The sequence below is a fragment of the Onthophagus taurus genome, chromosome 2 (genome assembly GCF_036711975.1).
Source record: "Onthophagus taurus isolate NC chromosome 2, IU_Otau_3.0, whole genome shotgun sequence".
Taxonomy (NCBI): Eukaryota; Metazoa; Arthropoda; class Insecta; order Coleoptera; family Scarabaeidae; genus Onthophagus; species Onthophagus taurus.
In genome coordinates this window covers 29,839,352-29,859,841 of record NC_091967.1, presented here as the reverse complement: position 1 = coordinate 29,859,841, position 20,490 = coordinate 29,839,352, and the positions used below count along the sequence as shown (strand labels likewise).

General features: G+C 36.3%; 1 protein-coding gene across 1 annotated transcript; it reads right to left on the bottom strand.

Annotated features, from left to right (window-relative positions):
- Positions 1–4,432: 4,432 nt before the first annotated feature.
- LOC139432733 (uncharacterized) lies at positions 4,433–4,876 on the bottom strand. Its single transcript, XM_071201500.1, has one exon. The coding sequence runs from the start codon at positions 4,874–4,876 to the stop codon at positions 4,433–4,435; it is 444 nt and encodes a 147-aa protein (XP_071057601.1).
- Between the last annotated feature and the right edge of the window lie 15,614 nt (positions 4,877–20,490).

Sequence of the window (20,490 nt, the reverse complement as noted above, 5' to 3'; positions counted from 1 at the left end):
CCATCACGTAAATCCCAAACTGTGGGAGCCATCAAACCTTTACGTTTTCTAACGTCTATTGTATTTTTAACGACTTTTTCGTTATCTACGTTTCCCCATAAATTTGCTTGTACATTAATCGTTCCCAACATTTATTTCGACGTCTGGTCACCATTCCGGACGTCGGTCGTAAACGCTAGACGTGATTTTTGGTTTTTAGAAGAAAAAGGTTGCACGTTTTTCTTCTAAAAGTTATTCCCGTTTATTCCCAAAACCATTAAATAATTTCCGAATTATTACATTCCCATTCCCTTTAAAGAGATTGTCCTCAATTTCCGCTTATATCCATTAAGGAAGGGGCTCGCAAGGGATTGCTACCTGAACCAAATGTCTGAGACTCATCACCGGCTCTCCCAGTGAATAAAAGTCCTTGCGAGGTCCTGCCTTATTACATTAATAAAACAATACAAAAATTCCCTGAAAAAATGATTCAAACGACAAACAAAAATAAAAGATTACATAAAATACTTATTCTAGAACTTTGGAAGCCAGTCCTTTTGTGCCACCTCCATCTTGGGCACTGCAGGGTAAAGGTTGGTTTGGGGCGCCTCCGCCACTTCTTCCGTTGCTAGTGTCTGCTCACTGGCATGCACCAATGGAACTGTCTCTTCCGCACCAGTTTTTCCGAATTGGCGGTCCCGATGCCTCAACGTGTACGCAAAATATTGTTACACTGTCCCCAAAACGTGTATCCGTACATGGTGTCCACACAAGGCTTTTCTCTGTACCGACACGTGATACCTCCGGGCAGTACCATCTGATTCTCGGCAAGCCTGGCTGGTACTACCCTCTCCTCCAAGGTAATTTATGATGTCAATCCGTTCCATACGGCTGACATATGGGAGAGCATACCGCAGTGACTAACCATCCAGTCATGTGTATTTTGCACTGGACGACGGGTATCATCTCCACCTCGTTCAGTTGGACGAGCTGCACCTTTTCAATGGACTCCGTCACGCTGTTGGCTGGCGTCTTGCAGGCTCCGATGTCCGTGGGGCTGAAGGTGCTGATATTCATTTTGCTGTTCTGGCAGTCGTAGGCGATGATGGCCTCCACTCCGATGGTGAAGATTGCCACGAACGCGATGACCTGGAGTATGAACATCTTCGCCTCCATACTTCCTTCTTTCGTGCGACAAAATCAACTAAAACACATCCAACAAAACCAAAATCAATTCTACGGCTACATGTGCAATCGGCACTACTCATGCACTAATGCTACAACAACTGAAAGTAAAAAAAATAAATAAAACGATAATTAAACCCATGCGAAACGCTTAAATGCGTTTCGGAAGAACCCAGCTGTGTTCCGCCGCTGGTCCTCGACTTCTCAGCTGGTACCTCAATGGTACATGTGTGGGTCGCTCCTCCACCATGGTGACGTCGTCTGAGTCCACATCCTCGTATTCAGTTTCGGTTTCTGTTTCAAAAGAATCCTCTTGTAGCTGTGGAAACTGAAGAACTCCTCTGAAGATATCTAACCCTACAGGTTCTGGTTCGTTGATATCTTCTCCGTCGGTGGTCTTCCGGGAACCCTGAAACAAACTTGGCTCCTCCGCCGATATATTATTGTTGCAGTTTTTATTGTTGGTTCGACGTGTTCTATTCCTATCGATCCCTTCGATTTCTTCGGTGTAATAGGGCTTCAGCCTATTAACCCATTAATGGCCAAGGGTTGAAAAAATTTAACTTTAAATATTTTTTTAATTAAATCTATTTAAAAACATTAAATAATACAAATCCAAAAAAAAAAATTAAAAAATATATAGGTGAACCCAACACAAAATGTTGCGTTTACGCAACGTTGGCTGAAAAAGGAGTAATTTTTTTTTCTTTATTTTTCATAGAATGGAGCAAAACATTCGGTATGTAAAAAAACATTACATTTTATGCATGAGAATATTGTTTGGCTTCTACATTGTCGGCATCTACGACGAATACCTTGGTCCTTTTTTATTATAACATGTCCCACCTTGTCTGTTCTGATTTCGTTGGGAAGACTATTTTTGGATGGTCGCCCAAGAGATATTGTCTGTACATTTTTGAAATTGATTGAGTTCTCCGTCTTTTCAGAATCGGCTTGTAATTATTGCGATTTTTTAATGCCAAATAGGACCGGAATTCTAATTGACTCATTTTGCTGTCATTTCCCAGTCTATATATTCTCCATACATTTACTATAGCACTATCAACTACGTTTATAAAAAGGGGCCACCACCATTTTTTTCCTCGTACCCTAATTCTGTAGTTTGCAATACCGTTGTCATGTAAATCCACTCCCCCCATATGTTTGTTGTACTGTTGTATAACATTAGGTTGAGGAATGTTCACGTCTTTCCTCTCTTTCCGATTATATCTCTTTGTCTGTACCATGGGATCTATGAAGCAATTATTTGAAATAACAGTAACCACAGCATTATCGTTCCAACGAACAACAGACACTTCTGCAGCTGAATCAAAATAAAAATCGAATTCACCTCTTTCTTTTTTTCTAAGAGATTTAGCCGATTCCAGGGGACATTTCTCTATTCGGTTGTTACGAATAGTTCCAGTCGCAAAAATTCCCAGTTCCTTCAAAACACTAAATAATTTATAAGAGGAAAAAAATTGTCGAAAAAAATTCTGTGTTCTGAAGGCGATTTTAAAACTTTTAGAAGACTAATGATTACGTCTGCTCCTAATCCCAATTCGCTTTTGTCAACTCTGGCACCTCCATATGGTATGAACTGGTACAGGTAACCATCAGACGAACAGAGGCACCATAGTTTGTAGCCGAATCTTACAGGTTTTCCTTTTATAAACATTTTGGCTGAATGCTTACCAAAATACGGGACCATTTCTTCATCGATAGATAAGTTATAGGTAAATATTCCAAACTGCACATTTCTTTTATTTATAAGTTCAAATAAAGGACGGAGTTTGAAAAATTTATCTGTTTTATCTAGTAGAGCATTATCACATAGATGTAAATTTATCTTTATATCTCGAAATCTATTTCTGCTCATACAATTTTTGACCAAGGACACACCTTTATCCTCGTCTTTACTCCAGTACATATCCATTTGTGGAAAAGTGTAATAACCCGTTAAAATCATTATTCCCAAAAATTTTCTTAAATCATCTATAGAAAATATATACTGATGTCTATTATTGTCATGAGCATATTTTATCGAAAAATCTACAATAAGTGTTAGAACCTCATTGTCAAAATACATTTCAAACACTTCTAGAGGACTTTTTCTTTCTACAGTCTCTTTCAACGTATGCTCACGGGTAATTTGATTGGACTCAGGCGATGAAAAATATGTGGGATGTTTTTTATGTTCCCATTTTGGACAAAATTTAGATAATTTGGCTCTTTTTTTTGGTCCAGGTCCAGGAGTAGGGGGTTGGCTTGTAGAAGGCTCGGGGAAATTGGCGTCTACCGTATCATCAATATTATTTGAAATTATTTCATAAGTGCCAGCAACATCTTGGGTCAATTCATTTTCATTGCCTGAAAAATGACTAGTAAAAGTCTATCCTCATGAATGTAACGTATAGAGATAGCATTCAGAAGATTATTTTACGAAAATTACCTGTTAGATCGTTGTCGTCAAAATACTCTTCATCAGTTAGGTCATCTCCCGTTGGAGGAATAATAGCAACGTCAATTTCATTATCGGTAATATTTTCCAATTCGGCTTCCAATTCACGTAAAGTTAGGGGTCTTTTTGGATTATTTTTCCACTTATTTTCACACATTTTAAAGTTAGGAAATCGAAATCAGTGTTTATTTACATTTATATCATATTTATTAACTGTTTTATGACAATTCTTAAAAGTTAGGTTAGAAAAATTTTCTTTTAGTTTGTATTTTTACGACAAGGGGCTCGGTCGTTAGTGCGACAAGGTAAAACTTCAAAATTGTTTTTGCTCTATTCTGGAGCAAGTCACATGTCACCGTTTTATTCCCTTATACTACTTCGTGATGTCACCCCTCGAGTTTAGAAATATACTGTCAATATAAAAAGTATCAAAATAGAAATTTATTGCCTTATACCGCCAAAGTTGCGAATACGCAACATTAAAATTACACTCAATTTCTTATTAAAAATTTTTTTTTTACAAAAATGAAATTTACGTCAATATGATCCGAAAAGATAATAGTTTATAATAGACATGACAAAATCCAAAAATTGTTAGTCACTCGTCGCAAATAAATTTCAAAGTACAGTGCTGCAGAATACCTAAAAATCGGCAAAATTCAAAATTTTTTTTTTTATTGTAATGGAAATTGTGCCAAACTAAAATTTTTCCCGAAAGCTTCATAGTATACTCGAATTACTACCAAATAATTGAAACTCTAAAATAGCTGCAAACGGTTAAAAAAAATTGTAAACAATATGTTGCGTTTACGCAACGTTGGCAATTAATGGGTTAACGTGGACAATTTGCAATCTTATTCCTTTGTTATCCATAATTCTGTAATTAACTGGGCCGGTTCGTTCGATTATTTCGAACAGGCCCTCCCATTTCTTTGTTAATTTGCGACCAAGACCTTCTTTGATCGCTGGTTGGTAGAGGTAAACCTTGTCCTGTGATTCATAAGTCGCCTCAGCTGTTTTCTTATTATAATACTTCTCGCTGACGTCTGCCGCTACCTCAGTTCGGTGTCGGACGTCCTCAAACGCAGTTCTTAATCTCGCTTGCATATCCTCGTCGTAATTGTCGGCGTACTCGTACCGTACTCGAGTTCTCTCAAATACATCATCTTGAGGAAGCATCATTTTCCTTCCATGCCATAAAAAGTACGGGCTCTCCTTCGTTGTTGTATGGATCGTTGCCCTGTATGCCATCATTGCATACGAAATCCATTCATCCCAATCTCTCTGGGAGTTTTCCACGTAATGTGAAAGAAAATCCTTGAGAGTTCGGTGGCTGCGCTCCAGCATCCCGTTGCTCTGGGGGTGATACGTTGTTGTCTGTATCTTCTTTATCCCCAACTTCTCACAGATGTTCTTAATCAGCTGTGATGTAACTTTTTTTCCTTGGTCACTTAACAGTTTCTTAGGTACTCCATATCGACAAATTATATTCTTTACAAATGGTGTTACAGTCTAATTTATTCCAATGTTTTGTATTTATGTTACTTGTAAATTTTTTTTTTATATTGTAATTTTTTTAAGCGACAGAATCTGGACATCCTTTTTTCCCTTCCTATTATTCCTTCATTTGTACGGAATTATCATTATAAATTTTCTTTTCTTTCTATTCTTTTCTTATATTTCGCCTTCTCTTTAATAATAATAATAATAATAATAATAATAATAATAATAATAATAATAATAATAATAATAATAATAATAATAATAATCGCCTTTATTCTCCAATAAAATAATACAAATAATACAAATAAACCATATGTTAATGTAATACAACTTATCAAAAAACCAAATACTTAATTAAAAAACTAAATACTTAATCATTGGAGAACCTCAAGGTGCAGTTCAGATGAGTGCCAATGACACTCCCTGTTCTTACACTGAACCTTGCAAATTAAGAAGATTAAAGAAAAAAAAAAGAAATTAAGATGAAGAATGAACAGAAACTAAAAGTAACAGTAAAAATAATGGCCTAAAACTATTACTAAACCTACTTAAGCCTAATTAATTCCGCAAGAAAAGGAAAAAAAAAAAGAAAAAAAAATTCCGTATTAATTCCATATCATTCACAACTCAATTCACAAGGACTCATTGCAAGGGAAGTCCACGCCATAAAGTAACTTAAATTATTGCTCATTGAAGAGCAAGAGGAAAACAGCACGTCTGAACGCCACTACACCCTTAGTTTTAATTTCTACCGGCAGGTTATTATATTTAAAGTAAATGTTATAGCTAAAAGATCTCTCAAACAAAGCTGTCCTATGGGCTGGAGGAGCTATCAAGTTTCTATTTCTAATGTTAATAGAGTGAATATCACCCCTAAACCTCACCTTCTTGAATAGATAACACGGTTCTCCTGTCCGCAATAACCGATGGAAGAGAATCAGGGAGCTCAGAATACAACGATTTTTCATGTTGAGCCAGTTCAAAACCAATAATTTATGTGAGATTCTATCAAATTTTCGAATGCCAAATATATACCTCATACAAGCGTTCTGAACCCCCTGAACCCTGCGCACACACACCGAATCCAAACAAGGACCATAGACAGGCGAGCAATAATTGAACAAAGACAACACCATACGCTCACACAGCACAGTCTTAAGCTTCACACTGAAAATGGAGGCAAAAGGGTAAAGCAGCTTCAGATTACAAAAAGCAGCTCCAATTTTTTTCGAAATATGAGCGCGATACCTAAAACTGTTATCGATAATAAGTCCCAAATTCCTCGCTGACGAAGTAACCGGTATGCGCGATCCACCAATGGTTATATACAGCGATTCGGTCAACAATTCGACTTTTTTGCCGCTCCCAAAAAGTATCACTAAGCTTTTATCAGGATTCAATTTCAAGGAGTGCATTCGAGCATAACAAAATAAACTTTCGAGATCATTATTGATCTTAACTAAAGCATCATCCAACTCTTCCAGTTCAAAACTTAAGTATAACTGCGTATCGTCCGCATACATATGAATATTACAGAAATTTATAGATTTCGGTAAGAACGCGGTATAAATACAAAATAATAACGGCCCCAAAATAGAGCCCTGCGGCACACCCCTCTCCAGCAGCAAGGGTGCAGATATACAATTCGGTAATTTAACTGACTGTAGACGATTTTCTAAGTATGAACATATAAATTTCACAAACGAAACATCACAGCCAATATGGTGTAAAATAGATAATAAAATATCGTGATGGACCGTATCAAAAGCTTTACTAAAATCAAGAAGTACAAGTGCAGTACATTTATTGATATCTTTAGCACAGATTATATCATCAGTTATCTTCAACAAAGCAGTAGAACAGCTGCGGCCTGACACAAACCCAGATTGACAATCAGGAAGAATGTTATTTACATTAAGGTACTGCCTTAGCTGAAAATTAACGATTTTCTCCAGCACCTTGCTGATGGTCGGCAATATACTGATGGGACGCAGATCTTTGTACTCAGTTGGCGAATTTATTTTGGGTAAGGGGAGCACTAGCGCCGATTTCCAAGCATTAGGAAAGTAGTTTGCTCGAATGCACTCATTTACAATATGTGTGATGTGGCGCAGAAGCTGAGGAACAACCAACTTTAACATATTTATACTGATACCGTCCGCGCCAGAAGACTTACTCTTAATTTCCGTTAGTAATCGCATGATCGTATCCTCATCCACACCAGTTAATCGAAAGGAAGGATTCAGGTTATTTGCAGAATTCTGATAGAAATCTATCATGTCTGAGGGATCATAAGTAGGCTGAGGAACATCATTCACAAAGGCCTGATTTATTAAATCAGCGTCTGCGAGATGAGCAGGAACCTCTTTGATCTTATTGGGAACAACATTGAGTCTTTTAAGCGTTTTCCATAGAGCACTAGAACCAGAATTTCGGCTCAACTGCTCAAAGTACGCCTTCTTTTCATTACGCACCGCTAATGTTGTAAAATTACGCAGCTCTTTATAGTAATTCCAGTGACCGTCCGTTTTAGATCTTTTATACTTTAATTTAGCTCTATCCCTAAGCCTCTGCAAAAGTTTGACATTGTCAGTAAGCCAAGGTGTTCTTGGTTTGGTAATTTTAACGGTTTTGATTGGCGCATACACATTGAACAACTGCAAAAGCGCATCATTGAAAAATTTTACTTTAGCATCTATGTCTAAAGAATAAATAATGTCAAACGGAATTGCAGACAAGTGACTAGCAAACTGACGATATTCAAAATTAGAGAAATCTCTAAAGGAATAGTAGAAGGGTTTACGACAGAAGTTAGGAAACCTACATTTACAAAAAACAAGATCATGATCAGAAATTTCCGAGCACAAGACACCACTTCTAGCAACAACTGAAACATCAGATACAACTACAACATCCAATAACGTCGCGGAAGACTCAGTGACACGAGTCGACTCAGTAATTACTTGAGTCATTTGTAAAGAATCAAATAAAGTAAGCAAACTAATTGTATCATTATTGCTAGTTTCCAGCAAATTAATATTAAGATCACCAAGGCACAAAACATTATCATATTGTAACTTAAATTCAGTTAATTGTATTTCCAACTGTTCAACAAAGATTACATTATTCAGAGACGGTGGTTTATACAAACAACCAATAACATGACTCCGAGATCCCAACCTAATTAAAACCCATATCCACTCGTAAGCCATCTCATCAATACAATCAACCAAACAGCAGTTCAAAGTGTTACGCACAAATACGCCCACACCCCCGCCACGCCCAATCCTATCCTTATGAAAGAAGGTATAGCCGTTAATCCCTACAACATCGTTACTAATCTCCGGTGACAGCCAGGTTTCAGAGATGCAAAAAATATCAATCCCATGATACTCCAACAGCTGTTTAACCTCAGAAATCTTTGGCAAAAGTGAGCGAACGTTCAGATGCGCCACGGTTAATTCTTTATTACTCATCAGACCATACCGCTAGATTAAGACGATACCAAAACTCCCCTGCATTTAAGTCAGAAATCAATAACAAATGAAATAAATTTATATAACTACAAAAAATTGAATAAAAAACGTATAAAAACTTAACTACTTAGTATCCTTCCCCTTCCTTCCTTCTCCATTTCTTCCCACCAGCTCATAAATATCTTCCAGGCACCTAATTTCAACAATTCTATTATCCTTTTTGGTATAAACATTAGTTATTGGTCCATACCGCCGAACGAGAGCCCACTCTTTTAATTGTTTCCTTCAACAGCAACATTCTACGTAACGTCAGATCCTCCTTGATTACAATGTTAGTGCCTTTTAATTTACTCTTCTTGGCGTAAATTATTTTCTTGATATTGCGATTCGTGAATCGCACTATAATGGGCCTCACCCTATCTTCTTTTGCTTTCAATCTATGTGAGACGCTAATTTCACTAGCCTGAATCGTAACTCCTAGTTTTTCACGGCATATTTTTATCACAATATCATCAGTGAATTCATCCTTAGTTTCCTTAACACCAAAAATTCTTAAATTTTCTCTCCGTGTATATTGCTCTAAATCGTCAATTTTACGATTTGCCTCTTCCAGTTGACCCTGAAGACGAACAACTTCTTTTTTTGTTACCTCGAATTCCTTTTGGATTTTTGTTATTAATAAATCACCCAACTTATTTGCAAATTTATCTAATATTTCACTTGACGACATTAATCTTGATAGTATTTTATCTACAAATGCATCTTCATCCGTCAATGAAATATTTTTATTACGATATCTAGTTTCAGGGCCCGACATGATCCAAATATAAACAAGTTAGAGAACTGGTTCGGGACAGAAATACGTCTACTCAAAACGAACGCACATAACGGAATGAAATAATAGATGTCATTTTCTTAATTCTTTACTTATTTTAAATTTCATACGGAAAAGTTATTGCGCGCAGGTCGAGTTTTTTTTTTCGAAATTGGATTTAGGTTTTCGAAGAGGAAGTCTCACTCTTTTTGGTGGCACGAGACTCAACGTGTAGCGTCGTTGTGTAGGCGTTTTGGTTGACATTTTGAGTGATTCATGCCTCCTATTTTGGGATATTATTATTCCGGGAATAGTTTCTTTGGATTTTTACATTGGGATTTTTCCATTCCAAAAGAAAAAAAAAAATCAAATAATATAATTGTATGGTGGAGTGCCTCCCCTCTGCCGACTCCGAATACTTTCCCTCTCCAGAGGAATCGCTGCATAAAGAAGAATCTTACCCGTATCAAGGTCAGAACGTATATGTAAACTTATTTTGTGTTCATTAATGTGTTGAATCGCTATAAAAAAAAAAGGTTAATAATACTTACATTTGAGAATTTACTATAAACATTTAAAAATTTTACTTACCTTGCAAATAAATTATTGCAGATTGTAAGGGTAAAATCTAAATTTTGGGGTGATTTTTTTTATTTTTTTTTCTCGTCGAACTTTTTTTGGTTTTACTATGTTTCAAAAGACAAGCTTGTACTTTATACAAAACGTATCGGGATCAATTTGTTTCAATTTCCTTTTGTTGAATTTTTTTTATTACCGAATATTTTCTACAGTTTTTTTTTATTTTCATTTTAAAGTTAATTTTAACGTCTCCCAAAACAGTGGGTTTCCCATTTATTTAAATTTGAGTTATAAGTTATAATACTTTAGTTTATATTTTCGAATCTTCATTTTTTTTATTATTCAATTTCTTTCTACAATTCAATTTTTGTTTTTAATAAACCAAATTATTTTTTTTTGTAATATCAGGTGTTTTATAGAAATTTTGTACATGTGATCCTTGTGTGCCTATTCCTATTCCTGAACATCTACATTTCGTAATTGATGGACATCGCTGTAATAAATTACGTGGCGCCAGATATAAATTAACGAACCTCCCCGTCTTCACTGTGCTAGTTGAGGTTCGGCGGTGTTTTCATTTTTTTGGGTTGGCACGGAAGGGTTAAGGGAAAACCATCTTGGTCAAAAATTTTTTTGTTGATTCCGGTACGTCACGGCGTTATAATGGCTTCGCGATCGTTTCGGTCTTTTGGTCTGGGATTGGAATTGCCTCTGGATACCTTGTAAAATGATCCTGAAAAGTTAAAATATATTTATTTCCCTCGTAACTAGTTACTAATGGTCCAACGATATCGATGGATACCAACTCCATCGGTTCATTGACCGTGGTGAAACGTTGAAGGGGCGCCAGTTTCTGTTTCGGCGCTTTCCTTTTGTTGCAGAATTTGCACTTCTTCACGAAATCCTTAACGTCTTCTTCCATATTTCTCCAGTACATGCGCGATCTCATTAATTGATACGTTTTCGACGCTCCCATGTGTCCTGCGTAGGGTAAATCGTGATACGACCTGATTACATCCTTGATCAAGTCCCTTGGTATCACTACTCGGTCATTGTTGTTCGTCTCCGACGCTTTTCGAAACAACAATCCATCCTCGTCCACAAAGTAATCGTCATCATTACCACCTTTTTCCAATTTCTTCAGAAGATTTTCTAGGACAGGGTCCAGCTGTTGGCTTTCCTTGATGAGTTCTTTACTTAGGATGGGCAAATATGGAACGTTTTCAGTCGCGAAAACTTCCTTCAGAACTGCTTTACTGGTTCCTTTCTTCTCCAAACGTTTTTCCTGCTCTTCAACCTGTAAACGACTTAAAGCATCTGCATTACCATGTTTCTTACCCTCCTTATGCTCTACTTCAAAAGAATATTCGCTCAATAAAATTGACCATCTCGCTAATCTCGATGTGGGGTCTCTCAGAGAGAATAGCCACTTCAACGGTCAGTGATCGGTTACAACCGTGAATCTGTTTCCATAGAGGGTAACACCTAAAATGCTTAATAGCCCACACGATTGCCAAGCACTCTTGTTCTGTAACGCTGTAATTCCGTTCGGCCTTGTTCAGCTGACGGCTCGCGTACGCCACTGGCTTCTCAACTTCGTCAATTTCCTGACTGAGAACTGTTCCTACAGCTTGTCCCGACGCATCCGTGGACAATCTGAACTGTTGATCGAACTGTGAGTATCGCAGCAATGGTGGATTGATTAACCTGTCTCTAAAATAAAGAAATGCATTTTCCTGGGCCTCGGTCCACTCAAATGGTTCATCCTTCTTGGTGAGTTTTATTAAGGGTAACGCTTTATGGGCGTATTCCGGAATAAATTTCCTATAAAAACCTACCAGTCCTAAAAATGCTCTTACCGCTCTGACATTTCCTGGCCTTGGATAATCTTTTACAGCTCGTATCTTCTCTGGATCTGGTTTGATACAATCTCGCGAGATGACATGGCCTAAATACTTTACCTCGTTGAATGCAAACTTGCATTTCGATAATTTCAACTTCAAATCATGCATCCCTTCAAGGCATCCCTTAACCGTTTAAATACGTTTTCCAATCTCTCTAAATGATCTTTAAAGCTAAATACGATGATATCATCGTCCAAGTACACTAGGCACTGTTCTCCGGTTAATCCTGATAAAACGGCGTACATTAATCGTTGAAATGTACTCGGGGCGTTTACCAATCCAAATGGCATCCGGTTGCATTCATAATGACCGTCGGGTGTTGAGAATGCTGTCTTCTTGATATCCCGTGGGTCAACTTTTACCTGCCAATAACCACTCGCTAGATCTAATGTGGAAAAGTACTTAGCATTTCCCATTTGATCCAATGTTTCCTGCAAATTGGGTAACGAAAAATAATCCCTCTTCATTACCGCATTCAGCCCTCTGTAATCCACGCAGACTCTGATTTTACTTTCACCTTCCGGGGCTTTCTTCGCTACCATTACCACTGGGGCTGACCAGGGCGATTTCGACTGGCGAATCACTCCTTGATCCAGCATTTCATCTATCTGCTGCCTTAACTCCTCTCGCTGCTTGTACGGGATACGGTATGGCACTTTTGTAGTTGGGGGAACATCTTCTGTGATGATCCGATGAGATACCTCATGTGTGCAACCCAATTTTCGATAGTTTCCCTGAAATACGTCCGTGTACCTGTCGACTAATTTTTCCATCGCTTTCTTTTCGTTCGCTGGCAAATGGCCTAATTGCTATTTGTCCTGAGACTTTTTCTCGGGTTTTTCTCCCTTCTCTATACTAAAAACTTCGTGATTAATATCATTCGATGCATACTCACTGTACCCGATGATCGTGTTCTTTCGTAGCTTCACCGCTTCATTTGACACGTTCATCACCTTCACTGGAATTGTTCCTTTCGCATAGTTCAAACTTCTCGCGAAAGTTATTCCGTGTACAAGAACCTCGATGGGTTCCATAAGGATGTCCTTCCCAACAGCTGTTAAACTCTGTGTGACCTCGCACATGAGGATGCTACGCGGCGGAACCTCGACGTCTTCCTTTAATTTAACCGAGCACCGAGTCATCTCTCGAGCTGGTGACTTTACGTCCTTTTCATCGGTTCCCTTGCAAGAAATCAAGGGTGCAACTTGATTTCTTTCGCTACGATGCAGGGCAATGTTCATGCCGCTGTCATCGAAAAGAACGTTCACTAAACGTTCCACGTCGTCATCATCTGAAACCAAAGCTAAATTCTTTATTTTATTATACTCACAACACCGACGTAGATTTCTTAACGCCTGAACGATGTCGTGATTCTTAACATTTCCAGCACTGTTTTCTTTTCCTATTAAATAAAAAATTCGCCGATTGATCCCTCTCGTCGGACTAATTGTCATGGAGGACTGCTACTTTGCCGACTTTCCTCTTTTGTTTCACTAACAGTGCGCGACGACCGAATTTATTTTTAAATTGAGCCGCGACACCATCTTTCTTTCGCGGCGGGGGTGGTTTCTGATTACAATAATACATGACGTGACCTGGTTCACGGCGGTTGTCCGAATTATATGCGTCATGTTTATCGGTTTCACGCTTATTATCGCGGTATCTCTCGCTTTCGCTTCGCTGACGATCACGATTACCTGGATGACGATCCCTGTTATCTGAGTGATGATCACGGTTATCTAAATGACGATCACGGCTATCACAATAAAGTAAATCTCTTGATTCTTTACGTTTTAATAAATTATACGACATTTCGGCTTCGGTCGCGATTTCAACTACCTCATCAAATTTAATTTTTGGGTTTTTATTAATTCTAATAATGACTAATTGCAATAAACCTGGATTTAATCCTTCCTGAAACTGCGTAATTAAATCTCTTTCGTGTCGTGACTCAACCGCGGTTTTTGCTGCTGCATCTCCCTTTTCTAACGCTGGTTATCTTTCAATAATTGCTTTCCTGCAATTCTAATTTGCGTCGCGAAATCTTGTACGGTTTCTTTCGGATTTTGTCTACATCTACTTAAAATAACGTTACCCTGACCCGGTAAATCTTTAACATATTTAGTTTTAAATTTCTCCGTAAGAGTCTTAAATGTGACCTCATCAGTGTTCAATGACGGTTCAGCATCGAGGTACTGAAATGCCGGACCGGTGATTAGACATTTGAACGCGGCGACGGTTTGATCTTCCGTCCAACCTTCTAACTTCGCTCGTTGCGTTATCTTTGTCAAAAATTCGATCACGCTTTCTCCCGACTTTCCAGAAAACGCTGGCAAACCAGTTAACGAAATTTTACATGGTTTTTGGTGCTTTTGATTTACGTTACTTTAAATAAACTTTAATTAAGTAGTGAAATTTTACGATTCCTGACTGACGATATTTCCGTTTTATATCGCGCCGCCTTGTGCTAATCAAACGACAATTCGCAAGTTAACGAATGACTGACTGATTTTAATCTAGCTAAGCGAATCTAACGAATTTCAAATCGAGCAAATTTAACGAATTTAAATCTAGCTACTCCAATGGATTTTTAATCTAAATAATCCAAACAATCGCAATAATCCCACCGCTCGACACCAATTTATTGTGGTGAGGCCGCCTCTGAACGGTCTCGACCTTTGGTAATACCGCTGCCAACAGAAACAGTATTTCGCGCTTCCTAATTCTTAGTCTGAAGGACCCCTAATTGATCTTAGCAAGTCAATCAAAACTAAATGACAAGCGCGCGGTCACTATTTCAGAACCGTGGGTTCTTGCACTAAGGCTTTGTCAGGAAAAGGGGAAAATCAAAAGACAAGTGTTCTAACCACACTTAAACTATATTAACAAGATAATAAGAAATATTTAACAATGAACAAAAATGAACCTTAGAATCTACCTACGTTTATTTATGACCCGACGTTACTTAAAAAGAGATATTCTTGAATCAAACCCCGACAGCTAATTCTCGTTGACAGATAGGTGATAACGGAAACTGGCAAACAGACTTACTCAGGACTTGTATTCCGATTTGGTGGTACGCCGATGGATCGCAACACTGGATCCTTTTTGGTGGCTTCTCGTAAGTTAACCAGGAAGGTTCCAACACCACTCTCGCATCAAATCCTCAGTGGAAACACAATTACCGACACGATACGGATGCCCGAAGTACAAAGAATGTTCGCAAATGAAACTAAGTCACAGTTCTCTATATGCGATGACACTTAGAATTGGCGTTAAAGCGAATTCTACGTTGCTATCTAACGGAGCGCTGACGACGTTTCGACTCAAAAATCTCTTGTGATTGTTATGTGATTCTAATTGTAATTATCATTATGATTGTCCTGAAAAAGGTCTTACAAGCTCTTAAGTAACCTCGGGTGTTGGAGGGGTGCAAAAACTTTCTTGAGGCGTTTCTATCGCCTGGATGTCCCCGACACCTGGGCTAATCCAAAATACGGGGCGGATGTTTTACAATAATTTTCTGAGCCAATGAGGGAATTTGGAAAGGGAACAATTTTTGACCACGGGGCCAGAAGATAACATCCGCCACTAGCTAATCTCAAAAACCATCACGTAAATCCCAAACTGTGGGAGCCATCAAACCTTTACGTTTTCTAACGTCTATTGTATTTTTAAAGACTTTTGCGTTATCAACGTTTCCCCATAAATTTGCTTGTACATTAATCGTTCCCAACATTTATTTCGACGTCTGGTCACCATTCCGGACGTCGGTCGTAAACGCTAGACGTGATTTTTGGTTTTTAGAAGGAAAAGGTTACACGCCAGGAATATACAATTCGTATGGTTTATTCCCAAAACCATTAAATAATTTCCGAATTATTACAATTGCTAGCTTGGAAGACGTAATACCTTAAACGGTATTCCACCCTAACCGGCAACGGTATAGGTGGCGCTGCAAGAATTCACAATTTAAACGCAGCGAAATTGTTTCGAACATTTGAGAAGAGGAGAGAAATTTCGAATAAATGGAAATCAAACACGAGATTATTAATGAGCTATGAAATGTATAGAACTACGGTAATATGTGCCGGTGACGATGATTTCAAGGTCTATGTTCGTCACTGTTTTGTCGGATCCAGGGTCAGACATTATAATCTGCGACAATGGACACTGAATCGGAACTCTACCACTTTTAAAGTCTTGTGTGACGTTCGAACCAGGAAGGGTATTATCCTAAGCGACAAACCGCTTGAAAAGAATCAAGAAGTGACTATAGAATTAGTAGTGGTTCGCGGATTTTAGATAATGGTTGGTTGTCTTTGTCGAATTCGATGGCGTCCTAATTCGTGTAATGAAATTTGACGTAGTCCTGGTAGTTATCACTGGGAATTGAAAGATTAATGGATTTTTGGTTAGGCGGGAGGCGAGATAACCCGTCCGCGTTTGAATTTATTCGACCTGGTTTGTACTTGATGTCATACTCGACCTCGTTCATTCTCAATCTCCAGTGAACAAGGCGCGATGAGGGATTCTGACAATTAAACAGCCACTGTAGGGGTCTGTGGTCGGTGTAAATCGTGAACTTTCGTCCGGAAAGATAGTTAACTGATTTTAGCAGTAAATATTGTATACCTATGGACTTAACCGCAATGAGCCAAGTTTATACCACAGCTCTGGTATAGAAAGTGACGTGTCTGGTTTTTTCAGACAAAAACGTAGCTCATTCTGGACTTATATCTACAAATAGCCAGATTTCGCCCAAAACTGGACTTAACGGGTTTTTGCAGTAACCCCACGATATATTGATAAAATATCAATTCCACCTAATTAATAAACTTTAATCTTTCAGTATAAATGTTTAAACAATCAATAAATTTCATCAAAGTTACACACTGTTACACACGTAAAGATTAAACAAGATCGCATACAAAAAATCAAAACAACCCAAAAATCCCAAACCCGTGTAATAAAAATTCGATGTAGCTACACGAAATTCGTTTAAACAAAATCAACAATCCCGAATCAAAAATTACCCCTCAAATGCGACCAAGTGTACACAAAACGAAAATTTTGTAATTATAATTCAATAACAGAAAAAATTGTAAGAAAAGGTATCCAATAAAAAAAATCATAAAACATATATAGATATATATATATATATATTTCTTATCTGAATCCCAATAATTTTCAATAATTTCTGAAAATTGTTGGCACAAAAAATTATATGATGCAACAATAGTAATTCAAAAAAAAAATTGAATTGAAAATAAAAATTAAAAGCCTACAACAAAAAAAAAAGAATTTAGTTATTAAACTAGATTTACACCAGCGGTCGGGGAACTTTTTTAATCATTACCTGTTCTATCTTTGGAATAAAACATCAACAATCGTTTATTATGTCTTTTTTATTTTACTTTTTTAATTACTACAATAACGCGTTCTTACATCGAAACCTTTTTCTTAAACTCTACATAATCTATATCTACTTATTCTAAAAACCGTTAAGTATATTTGGTTGCCTACACAACATCTCCCTTTTAAATTAAAAATTTATTCGATTTTTAACAAATAAAATTAATTCAAATTAAATTTGTTTTTTATATTTCTACCGGTCCTTGTTTTGTAATTGTTCATGTTTCTTAAAATTTGTCCTTCTTTTAGTTTTTCTTTCTTGGATGGTGTTTTGTTTGAAATTTCATTTTCAGATTTCGATTCTTCTTCATTTATGTTGTCTTCCTTCTTTTCTTCTTCCTTAATTTCTTCGTCATCAGTTTGAGTTTCCGTTTCTTCTTCCTCCTTCTTTCCTCCTCTATGTGTGTGTCTTTCGTTCCTTCTATATATGTTTCCTTGATTTTCCTCTTCTACTATGTATGACCGTAGTTCTTGTGATTTTTCTATTATTTTTCCCTTTTTCCAGGTGTCTTGTGGTTTCTTCTTAAACCATATCTCCTCATTAACGTTAAATGTTTCCTCATATTTCTTTGCGTTTTTGTCATAGTCTTGTTTGTGTCTTTCTCTTTCGTTCCTAATTACCTTTATATCTTCTTGAAGTGTTACTTTTGGTTCTAGTGACTCGAATTTTGTTGGTAAATTGGTTCTTAAATTTCTTGAAAACAGAATTTGTGCTGGAGCGTTTATTTTATCTCTAGGTGTGTTTCGTAAATGTAACAATGCTAAGTACGGGTCGGTTTTAGAATGTAGGCATTTTTAAAATAATTTTTTGATTGTCTTCACGGCGCTTTCGGCTAAACCGTTCGACTGTGGGTAATGTGGGCTTGACATGATATGTTTAAATTCCCAATCTTTTTCGAATTTTTTAAATTCGTCACAGTTAAAATATTTGGCACCATCAGTAAAAACTTTTAATGGTATTCCATAACGAGCAAATACTTCTTTTATCTTTTTTATTATCGTATTACTTTTTAAATTGTTTACTTTTCCGGTTTCTATGAAATTTGATAAGCAGTCTACTATTACTATAAAATTATTGTTATTGTGTTCAAATAAATTTATTGCAACCTCTTGCCACGGTAAATTCGGTACAGGTCTTAATTTTAGTTTTGATTTTTGTTTATTGTCCCTGAATTTATTACATGTATCGCAATTTTTTACAAATTTTTCTATATCTTTGTTAATATTTGTCCAATATAGTGACTTTATTGCGCGATTTTTCATTCGGTTTATACCCGGATGTCCCGTGTGCAATTTATTTAACATTGTCGATTTTAATTTTTTTGGTACCACAATTCTATCTTCCATGAATATTAAATTATTTATTACAGTTAATGAACTCTTTATGTCATAAAAAGGTTTTAATGTGTCTTTAATATTTACTCTATATTTTGGAAAACCCTTTCTTATATATTGTTTTAATAAGCTATAGTCTTCATCGTTATTTCCCTTTTCGCTTATTAATTCGAAATTATTTTGTGTTATTTGTAGGGACTCAATCAATAAATTAACTTGTAATTCTATTGCTTTTTCTAAATCTATGTCATTGTTTATTTCATTGTGTTTTACGTCTCTTGACAGAGAATCTGCTACATACAATTGTTTACCTGGTACATGTTTCAAATTAAAAATATATGGTTGTAATCTAAACATCATTCTTTGGATTCTGGTTGTTAACTTATGCAATGGTTTATTACAAATAGCTAAAAGCGGTTTGTGATCCGTTTCTATAATTATTTCCTGATTAAAAATATATTCCTTAAATTTTTCGCAACCAAACACAATCGCCAGTAATTCTTTCTCTATTTGTGCGTAGCGTTGTTGCGTTTCTGTAAGAGCTTTTGATGCGAATGCTATTGGCCTACCGTTTTGAAATAATGCTGCACCTAAACCCTTTGAGCTCGCGTCTACCGATAAGGTTATTTTTTCATTTACATTAAACAATTTTAATTGTGGAGCTTTTTTAGTAGTAATTTTTTTAGTTCATTAAAATCTTTTTGTAAATTGTCGTTCCATTTAAATACTATATCATTTTTTAACAATTCGCGCATGTTAGCCGTTAATTTAGAATAATTTGGTATGAATTTATTTAAATAATTAAACAATCCTAATATTCTTTGCAACGATTTTTTGTCTTTAGGTGTTTTTAAATTGATAATTGCTCCTACTTTTTCCTCATCTGGCTTCATCCCACTTTCGCTAAATTTGTGCCCCAAAAAAATTATTTCGTTTGTTTTGAAAATACATTTATCTTTGTTGAATTTAATTTTATTTTTACTTGCAATTTCTAGTACTTTATTAGTTTTTTCTTCTAAATGTTTATAATTTTTTGCATGTATTAAAATGTCGTCCTGGAATGTAATAACACCATTTATTTTTTCAAAAGTTTGTGAAATAATCCTATGAAAGATTTCGCCTGCGCAATTTAATCCAAAAGGCATTCTTAAAAATTTGTATCGACCGAATGGCGTTTGAAAAGTACATAATTTTGAACTTTCTTCGTCTAACTTTAACATCCAGTAACCGCTATTTGCATCTAATTTTGTAAAGCATTTTGAACCTGATATTTTTGATGATATTTTCTCTATTGTCGGAAACGGGTAATGAGATCTTGTTAATGCTTTATTTAAATATTGCGGATCTAGACATATTCGCATTTTACCGCTTGGCTTTTTAACAATAACTAAATTACTAACCCACTCAGTTGGTTCGTTAATTGGTTCTATAATTTCATTTTTTACTAACCTATCTAATTCTACTTTTAAATCATCACGTAATGCAAATGGAACTCGTCTAAAAGCAGCTATTTTTGGTTTTACATTTTTATCAACTGTCAAATGAATTTTGTGATTCATACAACCTATTTTGTTACTAATTACATCTTTAAATTCTGCATTTACATTATCTGTCTTTTTTAACAAGTTTAACTTGATACATGAATTTAACCCTAAAATATTATTTGGCGCATCCGTTACATAGAATTTTAATTTATATTCTTTATTTTTATAAACACAATTTGTTTTAATTATACCTACTATTGGCACTTTACCGTTTGTATAGGTAGTTATTTTATCGTTTGTTTTCTCTAACGTACTCTGAAAATTTATTTTTTTATAATCACTTATTGATAACAAA